General features: G+C 40.0%; 1 protein-coding gene across 4 annotated transcripts in view; it reads left to right on the forward strand.

Annotated features, from left to right (window-relative positions):
* Nucleotides 1-19,771, forward strand: part of HECW1 (HECT, C2 and WW domain containing E3 ubiquitin protein ligase 1) — a 236,734-nt gene that overhangs the window by 108,688 nt on the left and 108,275 nt on the right. For all 4 annotated transcript variants that reach the window (XM_046938349.1, XM_015281616.4, XM_015281615.4 and 1 more), the window contains one exon: nt 9,749-9,843. In XM_046938349.1, coding sequence (XP_046794305.1) covers nt 9,749-9,843 — 95 coding nt within the window. The remainder of the gene's footprint in view (nt 1-9,748; nt 9,844-19,771) is intronic.

Here is a 19,771-nt window from a genome sequence, read left to right on the forward strand (position 1 = left end):
CTTCCTAGGGCTATTTCTGAAGTTCATAAATTGTCTCTTGCTCAAGGCTGTGCCTGAAGACATAATGCAGTCATGGGTATTTAATTAAGACCTTAAAATACTGTTGCCCTGATAAAAGCAAGGAGTTGGTGGTTCACAGGCTTCTGCTGCAGGAGACAATTAACTTGAGGTAGACGTAATACCTAGAAGCCTAAAGGATGTCATTGTGACACTGGGACAGGCGGGAGGGACTTGCTTCATCTGGGACAACTCAGTGGCTGTAAATAGGAGTAGGGAAAGGAGAGCAGTCCCAGCTCTGCCCATTCTTCCTCTTTGATGGATCATGCCTCTACGTGCTATTTTTGAAAGCTGGCTGCTGTGTAAGTTTAAACCTTCATAACCAATGAATTCATTTGACTGGCTGAGCAAAAAGGAGGAGTTACTTGGATAGACAGGAGAAATAGGAGAGCAGGTTGTTTGGTCATAATGTGCTGAAGTGAGAACAGATAACAATGACAGCAAAAACTCTGTAGATATACTAACTAATTCTGATAAGAAAATCATTGAATCAATTGTAACCAAGGTGACAAGCAGTTTTAAAACATAAATGTTATTTTAGAACTTAAGCTGATATAACTGTTGCATTTCAGAAGCTGTTTTATGTAATCTCACTCATAAATAGGTAACCATGTATTTTATTTTGCCTGCAATTAGTACTTTAAGATCTGAAAGCAAACTTGGTTTCTGGTTATTATGGACTCAGCTACTACACAATTAAAATGCTTTGACGATTGCAAGTTTTTCTCAAATATGTTGCTCACTTGCAAATGCTGATGGTGAACAACTCACCATTAAGCTGATTTACATAAAAGTGTCATATGCCTGTAGGCTCCAGAATTTCATTAAAGTCTCAGTATTAATGCAGCTCTTAAAATTTACTGTTTGCAAATGTCTCTCTGAAATAGCTTTTCTCTCCCTGAATGAAATGCAGGTAACTTGTTACAGCCCACCTCATTCACTCAGGTTGGTGCCTATCAGTCCTTTCCTTATACCAGTCCATGAAAGGCAGAGCAGATAAGATAGCACTGCTGGGGTTATCTGTAAATAATATAATATAATAAATATAATATAATATAATATAATATGTAAGTAATAATAATATAAAATTCTTTCCTGTTCTGGGCTGGGTCCTTCCGTCTTTATGAATATGGAGCAAATTGTTTGTTGGTTGCATGGTTGGGATGAGAGATGGCACATGACTCAGTGCCAGGAATGGTAAAGCTGTGTCCTTTTTTTATATATTTTCTTCCTCCTGATCTCATATTTCATAAAATTATTTTAGGAAGAAATGATAATTTTTAAGAATGTGAGCTGCCCGAGCAAACCAAATTTCGATCCTATTAACTGCCATGCAGTAAAACTTGTGAAACGAGTAATACTCTGAGAATGTGCACCTGTGCAAACCTCAGATTCTTTTCCTAGCTGTACAAAGACTAGAACACCTCTTTAGTAAAAGCATTCTGCATCTTCAGCTGCTGTGACTTAGCAGTGCCATTCTGCTACTGACCTTTCCTGCAATAGGGAGCTGAGGAAGCTTTGCCTTGCTTCGGTTGTTGCTCTGAATGCCAGCCTGAACAGGGCTTTGGTGGAAGCATTTGATCACAATGATGAAGTAGGGCTGCTGGATGTCTGTAAAATTCTAATGCATTCTAACCTCTTCCTACACAGACAGTATGTGAGCCAGCAGACTGACAGTAAATCCCATTGCCAGTTCCCTGTGAAACTGCTCTGCTACCTGCTCTCTCAAGCTCCTGTTCCACTCAAGCCTATGATCACTACAAATCAGAGTTTTATTTTCTTTGCTTCCCAAACCTGATTTGTCTGATTCCTTCTTTCCCACCAACACTCCTAGTCCTCCCTGCTACCTTCATCTCTTCCTTCAGCATGGGAGCTTCTACAGTGGGTTTGTGTTTTCCTCTTGTGTATACTCAGAGCAGCAAGATTCCTTATACATACTCAGCAAGATTCTTCCTGCATGTAGGAGAGACACCCAGACAGGGCACAGCCAGAAAGAGCTTAGATCTGCATTGCAGAAAAAGTGTCTTAGCACCAGTCTGGAACATGCTCAGCACAGAAAAGATTTCCTGGGCATTTAGATGGTAAAGTCAAAGATGTCTCAAACCCAATTTTTTGGAGAGACTGTTTTTTAGGAGAGGTTAGTTGATCTTTAATGTACCTTTACATGAATACTAAAAGATAAATGCTCAGTAAATTCACTACTGCAGCAAATTAATAGGGGGAGTAAAAAGAAAGATGATCAAAAATCTTTAATGAGTAAAAATATGTGTTCCCATAACCTCACTGCTACAAATTTCTGCGTGAAATTTTCTTGGCGTGCATTTCCGTATATCTGAGGCAGACATCCAGCATGCAAAATTTTATCAAAATGTATGCGTCTTTGAAAACATACAGGCACTTGAAGACAGAGTTTATAATGGAACATACCAAACAACTTCAGTAATAAGCAATGCTAGGAGCCCTTCTTATGCAAAGAAATGTATGCAAGTGCTGGCAATGAATGTACAAACACACATCTAGTCCAGCATTTTTTATTAGTGAGTCTTGCCAAAAAGGCAGTTTTTATGAGTCAAGTACATAAGCAATATTATACTGAAATGAGATTTATATGCTCTTCACAGAACCACTTTGTTATATTTCTCCTGTAATAGAAACTCCTCGTTACCTTTATGTTCCTATAGCATGATCAGAGGCAGTAAAAATGGTATGGCTTTACCTGTCTTGTGCTTTGGAGTCTACACCTGAAAAATTACTGAGTACCAGCAGTTCATCACAGTGCAGTTGTGAGTAAGCAGAATTGTATCACTTCATGTGAACTGCGTAGTAATAGAGTAATAGGTACGTGGCTAGATGCAAAATCAGTGTAGCATGGAACCTGCAAATCTGGAGGCACAAACAAGTGAAGCTAGGACAGAAGATACTGTGCCACTGACTATGAGGAATTTATTGTTACCCATTAGATACTAGCGTACTGATTTACGGTGTGACTCTGTGGTTCTTGGAGGCAGGCAGCTGCTAAATGGAATTGTCAAGCAGAGGAAACAGAAGTGGAAGTCAATAATAGAGAGTACCCAAAGATCGCAAATAACAAAAGAAAGAATTAATGACAAATATGTGATAAACAGCTTTCTTGCTACAAAGAAGATAAGTCTAGCTGTGAATGTGCAGCCTTGTGAAGAAAAAAGTCTGTGACAAAACCAAGAAGGAAAATTAAGAAGATGAAATAAAATTTAGCTAATCTGATCTGTTTTTCAAATATTTCTGTTACTACTTAAGTAATACATCTTGTATTGTGGCAGAGTTAAGGTTATTTGAATGTCCTATCTCTGCATTTCTTCATCTTGATAAGTTTGTGTATTTTGGATGAAATTTGATCTTGATAAGTTTGCTGGGGTTATGCTACTTGATTTTCAGATCTTATAGTTTTCTTGCAGATATTTTTACCTGAAATTGTCAGTATGTACTGGTTAAACTTACCTCCAGATACCTTTTTCTTTCCTGAGTGGTAGCACTATAATAATCTGGAAGTTGAGATTTTAAAATCTGGTATCTTGCAGTTCCTGGAAAAAAAAAAAAAAAAAAAAAAAAAAGGTATTGTGGGAGTCTGTGTTCAAATGTGCTTGTGCACATGCCTGTTTTAGACCAGGACAGGAAAAAAGTTGTCAGAAAATTGGAAGAAATTCTGAAGGTGGGATTAAACAAAATATACACATGAGAGAAACCAACTTTTTACAAGGGTAGACAGTGATAGGACAAGAGGGAATGGTTTAAAACTAAAGGAAGGGAGATTTAGACTGGATGTCAGGTGTAAGTTTTTTACTGAGAGTGCTGAGTGGTGAGGTGCTGGAACAGGTTGCCCAGAGAGGTTGTGGATGCCCCATTCCTGGAGGTGTTCAAGGCCAGGTTGGATGAGGTCCTGGGCAATCTGATCTTCACTAGATCTTGTGATAGGCAACCTTGCATGTGGCAGGGGGATTGGAACTTGATGATCCTTGAGGTCCCTTCCAACCCAAGCCATTCTATGATTCATATGTTTAGGCCTTACTGGGTTTAAAACTGTTGGTGTCTAAACCAGTCACTGAGGGACTTTACAGAATCCCATAGGAGGTTGTATTACTGAACACCTACTATGAGCAGATGCAGTTTCTAGCTTAAGGAAATAGAAGCAGAACAGCCTGAAGGCAATAGTATCACCATCACATATCAGACAAGCAGTTCCTGGAATTGACAGATTTTCTGGTATAGAACGAAGAATAAGCAGTTGTGGAAGCAAATTTCCCAAGCAAGTTGTTTACATGGAGCAACAACAGGCACATCTGGCAGAAATTAGCAATAACAGGTGTTGATGCTGCGAGTACAAAGGACATGCTCTTGTGCTCTGGGTTTCAGGTAGCTACTGATGTGCCTCTAATGGCTGTTTTGACTTCACATTGTAGTTCCTTCTCCTTTTTTTTCCATATGCCCCTCCTAGTTTCCCTGTTGCGTTCAGTCCCAGTTCTGCAGAGACTCCCTGACTCCCATTCTTTCTCTGCTTTGGAGACTGCTGTGGCCACTGTAACTAAAGATGGTCTCTGATGATCTGATTGTAGCACAATATCATCCATTTATTTACTTTCCTTCTGAATCTTTTTGGAGGAAATCTTTATGATTCATAACTTAATTGCTTCCCTCTCTGATATGATTTGCTCAGTTCCCATACACAACCATGGACAGCTACCTTTTCATTACTGAATTTTGACACCTCTCATTTTTCATGCACAAAGTTTGCCCAAAAGAGCAACAACAGCTCTTTTAGTAATAGATGGAACTGATCATAAAGGACACAACATTTTGAAGACTGACGTTGCTTTCCTGACAGATGTGCTCAGAAATGCTTAGCTGATGCCATCAAAAAGAGCCATGGGAGGAAATTACAACCAGACTGTGGAGGTGCCTCATGTAACACACACTCCTATCAAACACCAACTGATTAAGCATGTTGATGCCTTCTGCTTCCCCAAAGAATAGTGTTCAGATTTTCCTTAAAACACCAATTATGATGCAGGGGACTTTTTGGATGTATTTTTTGTGTGTGTGTTTTGGAGGTGTTTTTTTGGTTGTTGTCATTGTTGTTTTGTTTTGTTTTTGTTTTTGTGTGTGTGTTGCTGGTTTTTTTTTTCAGTATAACAAGGGTAACTGCCTCATCCTGGCAGTGCTTCTTATTATATTTGAGAGACTTAAATCAGTATTTAGTGCAAGCTAAGCCCTAGTGAGGAATAGAGGGTTTTAAAGGATGTGAATTTTTGAAAAAGAGAAGAGATTTAGGTCAGTTTTGAGAATTGTAGAGCAATGAAGGAATTTAACTGCTTTAATGCGCATCACATGAACCAACAGGAATGATAACACTGACAGGAAACAAGAATGGGTCGATGATGGGCACTAGTACACATGTTAGAATTCTTCAGCCTTCAGTATCTTCATCTGAAGTTCATCAGAAGCCTCTCCTATGTTTTATCTCCTCTTGCTTCAGTTTAATAGCAAGTGCATTGTTTCCAACTGCTGGATGACATTGAAAGCAGCATAGAATATAGCTCGGAAGAGTAACATTCAGCTGGTAATTTATTTTGTGGTTAATTCACAAACTGGTTTGGTAACTGAGATAACTCAGGCCTTCAGTAGAGTAATAATTTTCCGTGGACTGGATATTTTTTCCTGACAGGGGTGAATCTCCATGGCAGAGAACTCTGGCACAACCCAGACTGGTCAAAGCTGTGCTGTGAACAAGGAGTGGTCTCTGTAGTGTCTGGGGCTAGGTTATGACCTGGCTCCCTGACACATCCCCAGGAGCACCCACCTATGGAAGGCCTGTAGAGCACGGTGCAAGGAGGGGAACAGAACCATATCTTCTTCTGTATGGTTCATGTCTCTGTCTTGATGGCCTTGATTTTGGGGAGCTGTGTTTTCTGCACCCATGAGAGTTACATGTGGACCTAGGCATACAGCTGGGGACTGTTTTATTTATGTAATGGAGATACCAAGTCTGGTGTATAGGGAATACCTAACTGTTTTGTTCTTGGCAAGTAGTTTGGTAATTGTCCTGGGCACAAGTATTTCTGAATGTCTTTAAATATCTCATCACTTGGAAGTTTTGCCAATCTAAATGCCATTTATGCTAATTGAAAGGAGAATCTAATTTCATTACTTTATGATTTATCTAACTTCATTACTTAATGATTTTAACATCATAACTTCATTACCTGATCCAATGAGCTACTATTCATAATTACTGATATGAAAATAACAATGGCACATCTTTATTTATACTGGAATTAACTGGACAACGCCGCTGCACCATGCAGTGTAGCTAGAACAACAGGACAGAGTTAAACTGTTGTCTTTATTCCAGAGCAAACTCATCTACAAGACTACAATGCAAACAGCCTTACATTTGCTTATTATGTTCTAATGCCAGCTGGATAATATTCAGCTTAATTTAAGTCACTGCCTTGCCTATATTTCAGATGCTTTCTGTTCATCTGCAGGGGTACCAAGCCAGTGAATGTCTGTGTTTGTTTTGCAAATGTATCCTTCAGAGGTGATTCAGGATACAAGAATAATCTTCAGATGGATTAAAATGTTAGGACACCATTGAGGTGAAAATGAAGGCACCAATCACGTTATTTGGAAAAAAAAATGGCTCCCAGCCAAGAAACAAAGTTAAGGTGATATTTTTGCACATAACAATGTCGTTTGTAATTTTGCAAGATATACTTGTTAAAAATTTTTGTAAAGAAGCCAAAAAGAATAACTTGGAATGCAGTAAGAATAGCCATTTTTGTAATATTTTCAATATGAAATAGATCTGGGAAAAAGTACCAAAAAAATTAGGAAGAAAGAAAACATTGTTCCCTTGATGTTTCCAGAGCAATTTCTCAAGCTTAGATGATCTCCGTAAGACTTTCATTCAGGCTGGCCCTTGTCACAATTGTTAACCACTGTGACAATTATTGCCTGATGAATAACTCCTCCTCTGCTGCCGTTTTGAATTGGATATGATACTTGCATCTCTCTAGGCTTCTAATTTGCAGCTGTACTTGGATGGATTGATTGAAAATTAAATTATAAATTGTAATTGTGTGAAACTCAGAAGAAAGGAACCTTCAGTGCACACAGAGGTTCTTTCTAAATGCATATTCAGTTATGTTCATAAACCTTTGTCCTTGAAAGTAATATTAAAATCCAGAATACGTACAGAAAAATACATACATTCCTTCTGCTCTCACTCTGTAGTACCTTTAGTTTAATTATATAGGTAATTTTAAGCCTGTGTGTCCCAATGTACACAGTAACTGATTTCCTACTTGTCAAAGCAGTTTCTTGCTGTGAGGTCTGAACATTTTCATAAAGGCTACTACCAGAAGATACATTTTATTAACTAGATGAGTTAACAAAAAACAAACAAACAAAAAAACAAGTTTATCTGTATTTTAGCTCTCATTGTTCCACACAAGCTGTAGATAAAAATCTCCAGGGGAGATGAAAATTAAGATTTGAGTAATCGGTGAGAACTGTGTATTTTAGCTATTGTGTTATAATCAGCTTTTACTGTCTGCATAGTGAATAAACGGTTTAGCTGCTGAGCTGTTAAAAGTTCCATAGAGAAAATTACAACATGAGAATTCGATCTGGACTTGCAATTTTTCAATTCCACCACCTCATCTAGCTTTTTTGCTGCAAAAGGAAACATCTGCTGCTCCTAGGTGCAACCAAGGTTTCACTTGGCTCAGCTCTGCTACCAGCTGCTCTCCTGGTTCTGTAATCAGGGGTAATGGATTATACCAGGGGCCTTTATCCATCAGAGCTGCAAAAACTGTCCAGTTAAAGCTACTGCTTCCCAGGGTGCAGCTGTGCATGTGATCACCTGAAGTGGTTCTCTAGAATTTGCAGAACTTCATTCAGGTTGTGTTCAAACCCCAGGATGGGCCATGGATCCTTGTGTGGAGGGGCTGTGGAGCTCTGCATCCTGCTCTGCTTTTTTTTTTTTTGTGAAGTGCCACAAAATAAACAGGCTGAATGTTCGCATCTGTCTGTAGGGATAAATGCACGTACGAATTCACTGGGGGAGCAGAAATGCGTGTCTGGTTGTCCTGTGCTGTGGATTTGGAGAATTCAGTGGAAAATGCACTGTACTGGCTTTCTGGTTGAATCACAGGGGTTGGAAGGGACCTCTGAAAATCATCTAGATAGTAAGAACACAATAGAGGGGAGATTGAGATTAGATTTAGTGGAAAATTTTTTACTCAGAGGGTAGTGAGGCACAGGAATAGGTTGCCCAGAGAACCAGAGGATGCTCCGTCACTGGAGGGATTCAAGGCCAGGTTGGATGGGATCCTGGGCAACCTGATCTAGTGGCTGGCAACCCTGCCCATGGCAAAGAGGTTGGAACTGGATGGTCCTTAAAGACCTTTCTTACCCAAGCTATTCTATGATTCTATGCATTGTGCAGCTGCTGAAGGTTTCCATTTCCCCCCTGTTCAAACTGCAAGATGTTAACACTGTTCATTTAAACAGGCACCTTTCAGATGCCACACTCGTAACTGTTACATACCTGCTGTGTTCTGATTGTGTATGGATACATAGCAACTAAAGTAAGTCTTTGGGCCCGGCCATCCAGCCAGTGTTTCACACCCGAGGGGGCGCCTGCATTGCTGAACAGGGGCTTTTTGCCACTCCCCCACACCGCCCTATTCTTCACCGTTGTTGCTAGGCGAAGGAGAGGGCAGAGGGCTCATAGCAGCAAGAGCACTGTATGCCTGCTGGTTCCCGTCTATCACCTGTTTGCAAGGTGGCAGGGGTTGATGTGCTCCATGTGGAGCCTCAGCTGGCTGCCAAGATCTCGGGGCTAATAGGGTTTGGCACCACCAATCAATTTCCCTTTCACATTCCTTTATGCTCCTCAGCCTCTCCACCTCCTCCTTCATGTCAACCACAAGGCTGAGTAAGTCATATAGCTGGTTACATCTTACACAAGTGCTGTCTCCCTCAGCTAGGTTGTGAGGGTGACACAAGTGCTGTCTCCCTCACTGCAAAGGCCAGGCTCTGGCACTCACTACAGCCAGAGACCTGCGCAATAGCATGTTGTTTCAGGACCTCAGTCTGGGTCTCCACATTTTTCTTGGCCTCAGCCTTCCTTTCATGTGAACATGGGACCTCTGTCTGCATCTTCACGTTTCCTGGAAGTAGCCTTCTGCCAGCTATATGTCCTTGCTCTAACCAAGACCAAAACAAATAGATTCAGGGAAACTTGTCAGTGATCAATTATGCAGTCATTCTGTCCTAAGAGATTTCTTGCTTCCTGTGCTTGTGTTTGGTGTATCTGAACAGTGAGGATTTCTTTATCCCTACTTTTCTTCTTCCTAGCGTAGCTAAAAGATACGGATGATGCATTCTGAAGTCTGCCTGTCATAACTGGTGGTTAGGTTGAGATTTAAACTGTTTCAGGTCATAGGAATTGAATTGTAAATGTCACTCTGGTAAAGCAGAAGATCAGAGTCAGGAGGTACAGTGTTGTGCTTACCAGTCAGAGATGAACCACTTACAGTTCAGCAACTTGCCAGCCTTTTGAGTGAACCATGTTATGCCTATCTGCTGCAAGCAATTGTACTACTTCTCCCTGGCAATTTTTCTAATCCAAAATAATTATCTTTTTCAGCTGAAACAAAGATATGCTTCAAATACTATCACGGTGTGAGTGGGGCACTACGAGCCACAACTCCAAGCGTCACGGTGAAAAACAATGCAGCTCCTGTAAGTTTTTTTCTGTTAATCTTCCCTATTATCACTGTTGTGCCTTGCTTTTCTTGCCAACTTTGTGTAATAATATATGAAAATAAAACAGAACGTTTGCTTAAGTGCACTGTGAAGCAGAGGAATGAGTATTCTTTCAGTTTAGATGTGTGTTTATAAGCCAAAAGAACTTAGACTCTGCTCTCAAACTGTCACAGATAACCTCTGTGATCTGGAGTCAGTCCCATGTCCTAGCTGTATCCCTTTTTTGTTATCCTCTGTCTTCTGAGTGCTGTGAGACTTGATTAAAACTTCTAAAAGAATAGGGATCCTTGGAATGTAAGTACAATAAATGCTGAGAAGTGCAATTTTCATAGGTGCATTTTACAAAACCATAGCATGAACGTTTTCATGGCACTGTCTCTGAGTGACAAGAAGTGAGCATTCAGGCCCTGATCTATCAAAGTACTGAAGATCACTTTTGACAGGCTGAGGCTTTACTGAGAGCAATTTTGATATGCTAGAGCTTAGCAAAGCTCTGTAGTTCACTTGGCTCTAAGAAGCTACATACCTTGTCTTGTTTTTGAAAATTCAGTGACCTTGAGAGTGAGCATTTTTTTAGAAGAGAGACTTGCTGAACACCAGAGATTATCTGGCCTTGCTGACCGACTTTCACTGCCTGCCAGACTCGTCTTTGCAGAGACCTGACTGAACTAAAGAATTTTAGTCCAACTAGCATTAGAGAAAGATGAGTCTTGATGATGTTTACTCTGGAAGCTGAGCTAAGGAAAGGTCAGTCTTATACATGTTTGTACGTAGGTTTCAGTAAACATTCCTGAAGCTTAACTTTTAAAAGTTTTGGGGGTGTTTTTTCTGTTTTTGTTCATTGGTTGGTATGGATTTATTTGGTATTGGGTTGTGGTTTTTTTGGGAATGGTCCCATGTTGATAACTCCAGAAAGGCTGAAAAGTCTTACATGCTATACGTTGACAGTTTGCATCCGGGTCGGGAAAGATTACATTTTTTTCTCCCTTGATGCATGTAGAGATTTTTTGTTGTTTACCTTCTTTTGATGCAAACAACAGCTGGAAACTGGATGCTGGGCAGGGGTTGATGTGTCTGGTAGTAATGAAAGGCATTCGAGTATTGGTACACCTTTCTTGCATGCTCAGAATGGGTCTATTCACCACTTCTGGATCCTGGAGAATTCCTTTCAGGTGTCTTCAGAGGAACATCATGACATGCTCTTGGACATCTTCATTTTGTGGGATGCTGAAAAGTACTTTATAGTCTGTAGCACGTACTGTTTTATTGACTCAGGTCTTGCCATTTATTTCCTGATTGCCATCAGTTTATGTGGGACCATCTATGTCATTGATTCAGTCCCAGTCTTCTCTGAAACCCAGCCAGCCAACCAAGGCAGTAAATACCAGTAGGCTGAAAGATTAGGATATTTATTTTTCATTATTCACATCTGTTTCTTGGACCCGAGTTTGAACCATGTAAGTGAATTTGTCAGGTTTAGTGTGGAAGAGTTAATGTTTCTTTATTAACTATTGGCAGTACGTTCAAGTTAATAGAAGAATGTCAGATGACCTGCACTTTGTGCTAAGCAGATATGTGATCTCCCCAACTTCTTCAGTTGAGGTTTTTGCTCATATATGTGAAATAAATGAAACAGCCATTCACTTCCAGCTGAAGAGGATTTGTGTTAAAAAGAAAGTCATTGTTTAGTAAAATTCTTCACAGAGATCAAATGAAAAAAAGAAACACCTGTTATGATCTTCAGCTAAGTATGCTGTATATGACTGAAAAAACAAAATACAGTACTATCACATAAGTGTTCTATGTGAGGGTCAAACCATTGTCCTTGGGAGTAGCATTCTTTTCACATCTTCCTCTGATTTTTCTTGCCTTTCTGGGTTGCAGGCTAGTCTGTCTTTGTCAGTTGTCTTTGCAGATCAGAGAGTCCAGCAGTGTTGTAGATGCATCACTGGTTTCTCTGTTGTTTTCTGTTCATTGTTTGCTGTATGACATAAATATTTGGTGCATTGTAAGGCAAATATGTAGCAGTGAAAACAAAAGGAAGGAATAGCAACCAAGATTATGCAATATTAACCTGGGTGACCCTACTCTGAGCACAAGAGAAAAATTCAAGCCATAGATGTGAAAAGCCCTGTATGACTGTAGAGAAAAATAATGGGTTGATTCTTGCATATGTGAAGGCTTTCAGTTAAGTATGATCATTCAGACTCCGATCCCAGCTGACACCGTCAGATGACTTTCCCCATTTGGCTCTCTGCAGTGCATGCGCAACCCTCATTACTAAAGCATTTGCAAAGTGGACAGCATCCTGCACCATTGGAAAATAGTTATCCTAACTGAATAGATGAAGAAAAGAAAGGATTTGCTCAGCCCTACCCTTTTTCTGGGTTCTCATGTGCCTCTACACAGGCTGACACTGGGGCTGAAATACTGGTCATTATACTTAGAAGCGCAACCACATATAGGTACTCCCCTTTGACTATGATTTCGCTAATAGCAAAGTTTAAAGAAATCACAAAATGACCTGCTCTATCTGTTTTAAAACGTATTTTTTCCAAATAATGGCTTGGGGAAATTATCAGAAAGTTTATTTCCTAAAGAAGTAGTAGCTCTTCTGGTTTGTACTTTGCTATGCTCATTCACCACCTACTAGAGAGCACAGCACAGTTTTCCTTATCCCTGTCACTGAGACCCTCCCCATCCCTTTGCAGTCACTCCACAAGAAAGTATACTGAGGGGCAGCCAATTCTCTTCTGTTTCTTGAATTGATAAGCTAAGCATGGCTGAGCAGTGAGGTGATAGATTGCTTTATTTCTCCTGTTCCTCCATGTGATCAGTTAAGTGCTGAATGCATAGTGCCATGCACATGGCTTGCCTGAGGGCCTGAGGCTCCTTACCCTAGTGAGATCTGACATTCTGGGCCCTCCATGATCAAACTGGATGCATCACATCCTTCAATTGTTTTCATTGCTCCAGTGATTCTGAGCACTGCCCTGGGGTCCCATGGCACTTCTCACAGCGCCAGCAGAAGCTCTGCTTCTCAATCTGGCATGGCCTGGCTACAGAGCAGGGACTCTTCAGATCCTGGAGCAGGTTCTTATACATATTTTCAGCTCAAAGAGGGAATCCTCTGGTCTGCATCTGGAAACTTATCCTCTGCAATCAGTGTGAGTTTTAGTGGTGACTGTGGGATCTTAGTGTTTTGTCAGAAATAATAGCTTTGCAGGGAGAAAATCTCAGTAGAGATCCTTCTGTGGGTGTAGGCACTGAAGGTTTTTTTAAAGCTTGTTGCCTAGAAGGAGGGAAGTTTTATCAATGTAGTAATGGTATCCCAAATTCACCCTGAAACTCAGCTTTCACTAGAGGGACAGAAGGAACAAGGCTTTGTATGCTTGACAAAAACAAACCTCATTTGGAATAGCTTGGGAAAAAGATCAGGAGCAGGTGTCCTGAGGGAAGCAGCATGTGGGAACAGGTGACCTTCCGGGGACAGCACTTTCCCTGCTAGCACAGACTCACCTGCATCTGCAGCCACCCAGGCAGGTTCTGTTTGAGGCTGCAGGTGCACCTACCATGATTTGTGCAGCAGCTGGCAGGGTGGCCACTCGGTGTGCATCCAATCCTGCCAGCGAGCCTTGCAGGCAGACCAGCAGGATCCTAACACCATGATTTAAAAGCATTGCCACAACCATCAAGAAATCCCACACTGTCTGTCTGTGCTTTGTTGCAACTGAAAAGACAAAAGAAGCTGGAAACAGTCATGCCGGGGGCTGGGAGTGATTGCCATTCTTGTTGGTATGCTGCTGAGACAATATTTAACAGCCAGTTAAAGGGGAACTTGCTTCCAAAGGGAAAAAAAAAATGCTGTTAGCTGGATATCTTTGTATAGCACCAACGGTGCTTTAGGCTGAGTAGCATCTCACCTTCCTTATATTATGGATGTTCTGCTCCATTTGAATTTATCTCCTTACACTCTAACCCAGTTATTAGAACTGCTCGCCTGCTGACTAGGATGCCCTGCAGTTCATTTGTCAGTGAAAAGTCCTGTCACATTTTATCACTTTTGAATCATCAAGCTTAAATATCTGGGAACCAAGAGCTGTATGCTTTGACCAATTCTGACATGGTGAAAGCTAAATGTGCATTTAGGACAATGTAGAGGCCTGGGGGCGATAGCAGTAAATGGAGCACCTGTAATCATGGCAGAAAGGAACAACCTGGACAAGTGACATTCATAAAGCAGGTTTGTACATGGTAGTTTGTACTTGTAAAGTATAAGCGTTACTATGGTATGGGTGAGCCAAATAGCTTCCTTAGTAGAAAAGAACATTGTTATGGCATCTGGAACATTCCTGTATTTGCTTCTCTTCTGTTACTTACAATGTCGCCTTTAATTCATCTTTACATCAGATATTGTTGTAGAAAAACAATACAAGTTACAGCAATTAATTCTAGCAATAAGAAAGATGCATCTTGCTGGGGGGGGAGTCTGAGATTATGAAAATGATTTAACCAGAGCACAGCTCTTCAGGTGTAAAATAAAGCGGGCACAAGAACAGTATACTGAATGAAAAGCACAATCTTTTCCCCTAAGAGTTTAACTCCTAAAAAGATAAATTGGAGACATCACAATTAAAAGGCAGTAAGTGGAGAATCAATGTTTTAGCCTCAGGACAAATGTCTTCACAAAATTGGGAATGCTCACTAGCTGTATTAGATGCAAATAATCAAGTTGGTCAAATCTCTGGAGCTTTCGTGCCACCGTTTTTGTCTCATAGATCACAGTGGCTCTTGTCAAATATGCTTAGCATCATGGGAAAAGCTTTGTAAATTGGAGCCAATAATTGGAAGAGACCTTCTCTGTGTTGTATTTATGTGATAATGCTGCCTCAGCTGGGTTTCCCACAGCAGGAATCACTGCTTGATAAGCTGCTGTCATTTGCTGGTTGGTGATCATTCCTGAGGACTTTCTGCTGTAAATGTTTGCATTATATGCTGCCATGTCAGAGTATGGGCTGACAAGAGGTGATTGATAATGAAGTGTTCTGCCTTATTATCATGGATGTGATGCAAGCCGAGATTTTATAATAGTTTGCACGTATAAGCAGCCACCTCTCTCTTCTTTCCGGAGACTGGATTTAAAATTCCAGTTGTGTGTTCTTTTTCACTTCATGCCTTATTCTGTCCTAGGTGAATTTTAAAATAATTTGTGTTTCTGGGGCAGCATTACATCTAATACGTCCAACAGTTTGATATTGAGAATTTAAGAATAATTATACTTTAAGAAACAGAAGAGGTATCAGCAACTTGTGGCAGCTACTTCACTGCTCAGCAGTTACCGTTTATAAACAAAACAAAAGATTATGGAAAATACAAAATCAGGCTGCTGATCTTGTGTTTGCAAATCCTAATTCTTTGCAATTAATTAGCAAAGAATGCAAGCTAGGTACATCTTTAACAAGTGTGAGAGATGTACCTTGAAAGGCTCGTCATTTCTGGGACTAGGAGCATCATTTCTGGAAGTTTTTGGTCTGCTTAGGTGATTCAGTACTTGGCAGGAATGAGCAAAAAAATCTTCTTCCATTATCTTGAGCTATGAAGTAGCCAAGGTATTACCAGCTGCAGCTGCCTTTGAATGCAAGGTAAGGAGTGCAAGGACTGCACTATCCCTGTATACAACTCCTATCTTGATTTCCTGTAAAGGAGATGGAGTCAATCAGAAATGAAAAATTAAAGGCAAAGCAACAGGGAAAGTGATTGGAACAGACAATACTTGCTCATTTGGAAGGCAGAGTACATTACAGAAGTGTAAAACAAAGGGCTCTCTGCCAAGGTAGTCTCTTTCCATTGTAAAAGAAGATTCAACAGAATATGTACGCTAAGAAACAACTATTGTAAGAGACTACATTCTATTGATTCAAGGTTAATTATGCTGAAAAAAGCAGCTGATCCATAAACTGTGGGAAGAAGGTTATTTGTGTATGCTTCTGATCTATTGGAAATATCTGCACATTTTTGTTTTCTTCTAATGTTTTTTTATTCACAGTACTGGCAGTGCTGTGCACATTCCTCCCACCTTATGTGCCCATACTTTGCCACTGTTGTAGGCTGACATTAAATATGTAATATAGCATGAGAACATAAGTCTTTGGATTTAAATAAACTATTAAATTTACTGCAAAATTACTTAAGCAATTTAACAGGAAACTCTGTGTGTCCTTGGTTTTCTGTAAGTACGCGGGGAGCAACTTGGTCGCTTGTATATCAAAGAATTTTATGGTATCTGGAGTTAAGTAGCTGTAATGGCTCATGAGAGGTAATTGAAGGTAATTAGAAGGGAATTGGGAATTGGGATTTTACTGAGTGTATAGGAAAGATAAGCACTTTCATGTTATGCAGTCCTATGTGTGCTCAATTTATACTTGTCTTGAATTGTTGTGAAGAGCTGATGGTAAAAAAGAGAGCAAGGAGACGATTAGGAACAGTCCGTTAAGATTTTCATTGGTAGTCTATTGTTGCCAAGACTTCATACTGTAGAATCTACCTAAAACTGTACACTAGGATTGGGCACTAGGGCACAGAGCACCAAACAGATATGCCAGCTGTTACATGAGGCAACAGCTCATTAACAGGTGTTTGGAGAACAGATTTTCCAGGCAGAATTTGAATTCCTTTGATACAAATAGAATTATTTTTAGTGTGAGAACAACCCTCAACACATTTGTTACAGCTGAAAAATGTCATGATTTTTTCCCTTCTGTTTTGTTTCATTATAAAACCATGGTAGTGTTTTACAGCCTGATTTGGCAATATTCAGCTATGTTCTAGCATACTTAATCACGCGAGCAGCCTTCTAATAGTTGCACAGTTGATCCCATAGTTCAATGTAATTACATTTTTGGTTATGATTTTCCATATCCTAATTAGCACTGATTCAAAGGTTAATGACATATCCAAATTATTTCTTATTGTCACCTCAGTAACACAGCCACCTTTTCAGAATCTGGCTACATAAAGACCATTGTATTTATGCTGCAATTACCCTGATATGGAGCAAGCATAGCATTTATATGAATTAGTGGAGTCAGAAAGCGTAACCAGGGTGTAAATTGGTCTCTAACTGCAGTGTAACTATAGTCACTGCGTTATAAATAACAACCTTTCTCTTCCTTTTATTTCCTCCACTCACAGTTTAAATTGGAATGATTGTCAAGAGATTTTCTTTAGATATTAAGAAAACTCATCTGCATTGAGGCCTCTTCTGAGTACTTTTCAATAATACTGGCTTTTATGGTCCTGATTCAGTAAAGGTGTGGAGCAAATGCTGAAATTCCATTGCTTTTACAGGAAAAGTTTAGGATTCTACTTCCAAATCAGCAGTGTCTTTTGAAACAGAATAGAATAAGCACGTAGAGTCACTTCAAACTGTATTTGCATTAGGACACATTTCAGATATGTCAATAGCTAAACAAGTGATAAGCAATGCAGTTCTGTGTGCCTTGTGGCTTTTTTCCTTTTATCTTGATATCTACTTCTTCAGCTCAGTGTGGTTCAAACTGCTATTACCACCAATTTATGTTATCAAAGACTGACACCACTTGCGAGAGAGGTATGTGCTCAGATTTTATTGCCTAACAAGAACAAACTGAGCAGAGGAGGAACAAAAATAATATTATTTGTCAACATTGACATTGATTTCCTGAGCAGCAACCTGTAAATCATAACATGAAAGTTTGTTCTTTTTTATTGTTCTAAGGCAGGAGGAATATCTCTGCTTTCCAGCACATTTGTATATTTAACATTTTGTATTCTTTCTAATTTCCTGATCTCTTCATATGAAAGATGAGGCATAGTGTATTGGTTCACCACAGTGAAGGGTTGAAATTTCAAACACAAGCACCAAATACAAGTTTAGATTTGGTGCCAAAAATCAGAAGTGATTTGAAAGACACAGGAAATGGACCCAAGATACCCCATGGTGCTTTTTCTGCACTAAGTCATTTGCATATAGCATGAGTATCTCCAAGGACTCTGCAGAGTATCAAACACTGTGTGCCAATACAGACAAGGCAGTTGAGGTGCCTGCCCTGTGCAGTGTGCTGAAGTATAACATGAGTGATCAGAAGTGGAAGTTGCAGGGGTACCTTGTGCCCATCCTTTAGTCTTCTTTTACCACTGCTAGCATCCTTGAGCACCTGGTAACTTTAAAATCTGTTTTATTTTGCACTTCATGCACTGCAATGGATTTAAACAGGGAAGAGCTTGCTTAAGAGAGCTAATATCTGTTAAATTATTAAGCAAAATGATTATTTCATTTATTGAGCTTTTTCATACTGTGCTACTCTGAATGTGAAGTTGTGCAATCAGAGGAGAGAAGCAGGGGCAGAACAGAAGGCAGGGTTAAAGACACCACTTGCTTATCTGCCATTAAAAGTTTGTCAACTTCTTGCCTTCTTGTGGACTCTAATTAAGCAGCACTAATTGTGGAGTTTGTGAACGATCCATAGGTATCACTAGCCACAGCATTCTCCTCACTTTGAAGATCGGTTGCACGCATCTTGGGCTTCTCGCTTCTCCCTGTTGCCCTTGTTTCCTTGCACATGTTGTTTCAAAAAAAAAAAAAAATCTGACGGGTAAACTTCAACCTTACTGAGCATCTGATCCTGTATGAACTTCTAAACATGGACATAGAGTGGTTTAATTAGCAGACTTACAGTACAGCACAGAGCTGTAATGAAGAAATTAAAAGCATGACAGTTGGGGAACTGGAGTGATTTTATTTCAGCAGCACGAAGAAGGTCAATACACAGGCCATTTCTTAGTTAATGGGTTCAATACATGTCTGGTGTCTCCTAGCCACTTACTTTCCAGTATCTCTTGGTATGGCCACATAGTAGCTGTAGTAATTGTCTGCACGTCATATTACTTCCTTCTGTACTTTCGTAAATTATGAAAAGGTCAGTGACTGTTCAGCACACTGCACTAGTGTAATCACATCTGTGCTGTTTTGCAGTCATAGTGCTTTTCTCAATCCATGACATCCATGCCTTATAAACACAGTATAATACTGTTGACTTTGGTATGCTTTGATCTTTTAGAGTTTAAAATGAGGGAAAGAAGGAACAGGAATGCTACAAGGTTGAGTGTTCTCCAACAACCAACACCCAGGGCCATGGAAGTTACAAGAATCCTGCAGTACATGGGCACGAGATCCTGTAGGCCAATTTGGGTATGTCTGCAATACTCATTGATGAGGTATAGAACAGAAAGAGCTGTGTTTTGGTTTGCTATACACCATTATGTTTCCAGGACCACTTGTCCACATCGTAATTTTACTGGCCATGATGTGTTCAACAGTTGCACATTCTGGGTGTGTGCTGGATAGGCATGGGGACTAGCTGTTGGAAAAACTTCATGTTGCAAGTGGGGTTCTTGAGGACTGAAAGTTGTTGCAGCAGGGAAATAATTTTGGGCTCATCAGCTGCACTTTGGTGTGTATCACAAGGTGACACACTTCAGTGTGTAAAGATGCAAATCAAATCTGCACCAGAAAAAGGTTCCATGCAATAGAACTAGTGAGACCTGGTGAGCAGTTTCTTAGGTCATGGTTTAGCATCCTATTTAAATCTTTCTTGCCACTTAGTACAATAATTATGGATGTTCCTGATAGCCATTCATGACCCTTTTTTTAGTCTTGTTAAACTCTTGGCCTTTCTGTGTCCATGCAGCAACAAATTTTGCTCTTTAATTAGGCCTTTCCAGGAATAAAAATTCTGCTTTCCTCAATTTTGAATTTCCTATTGTTCCATGCTTTGCAGGGATACATAAGGCTAGTGCTGGATATGTCTGGCGGTGCCACAGGTTGTAAGAAAACTCTGCTTTCTTTTGCAGCCTATTTATTTAT

This window comes from Gallus gallus, chromosome 2 (genome assembly GCF_016699485.2).
Source record: "Gallus gallus isolate bGalGal1 chromosome 2, bGalGal1.mat.broiler.GRCg7b, whole genome shotgun sequence".
In the NCBI taxonomy this organism is placed as follows: Eukaryota; Metazoa; Chordata; class Aves; order Galliformes; family Phasianidae; genus Gallus; species Gallus gallus.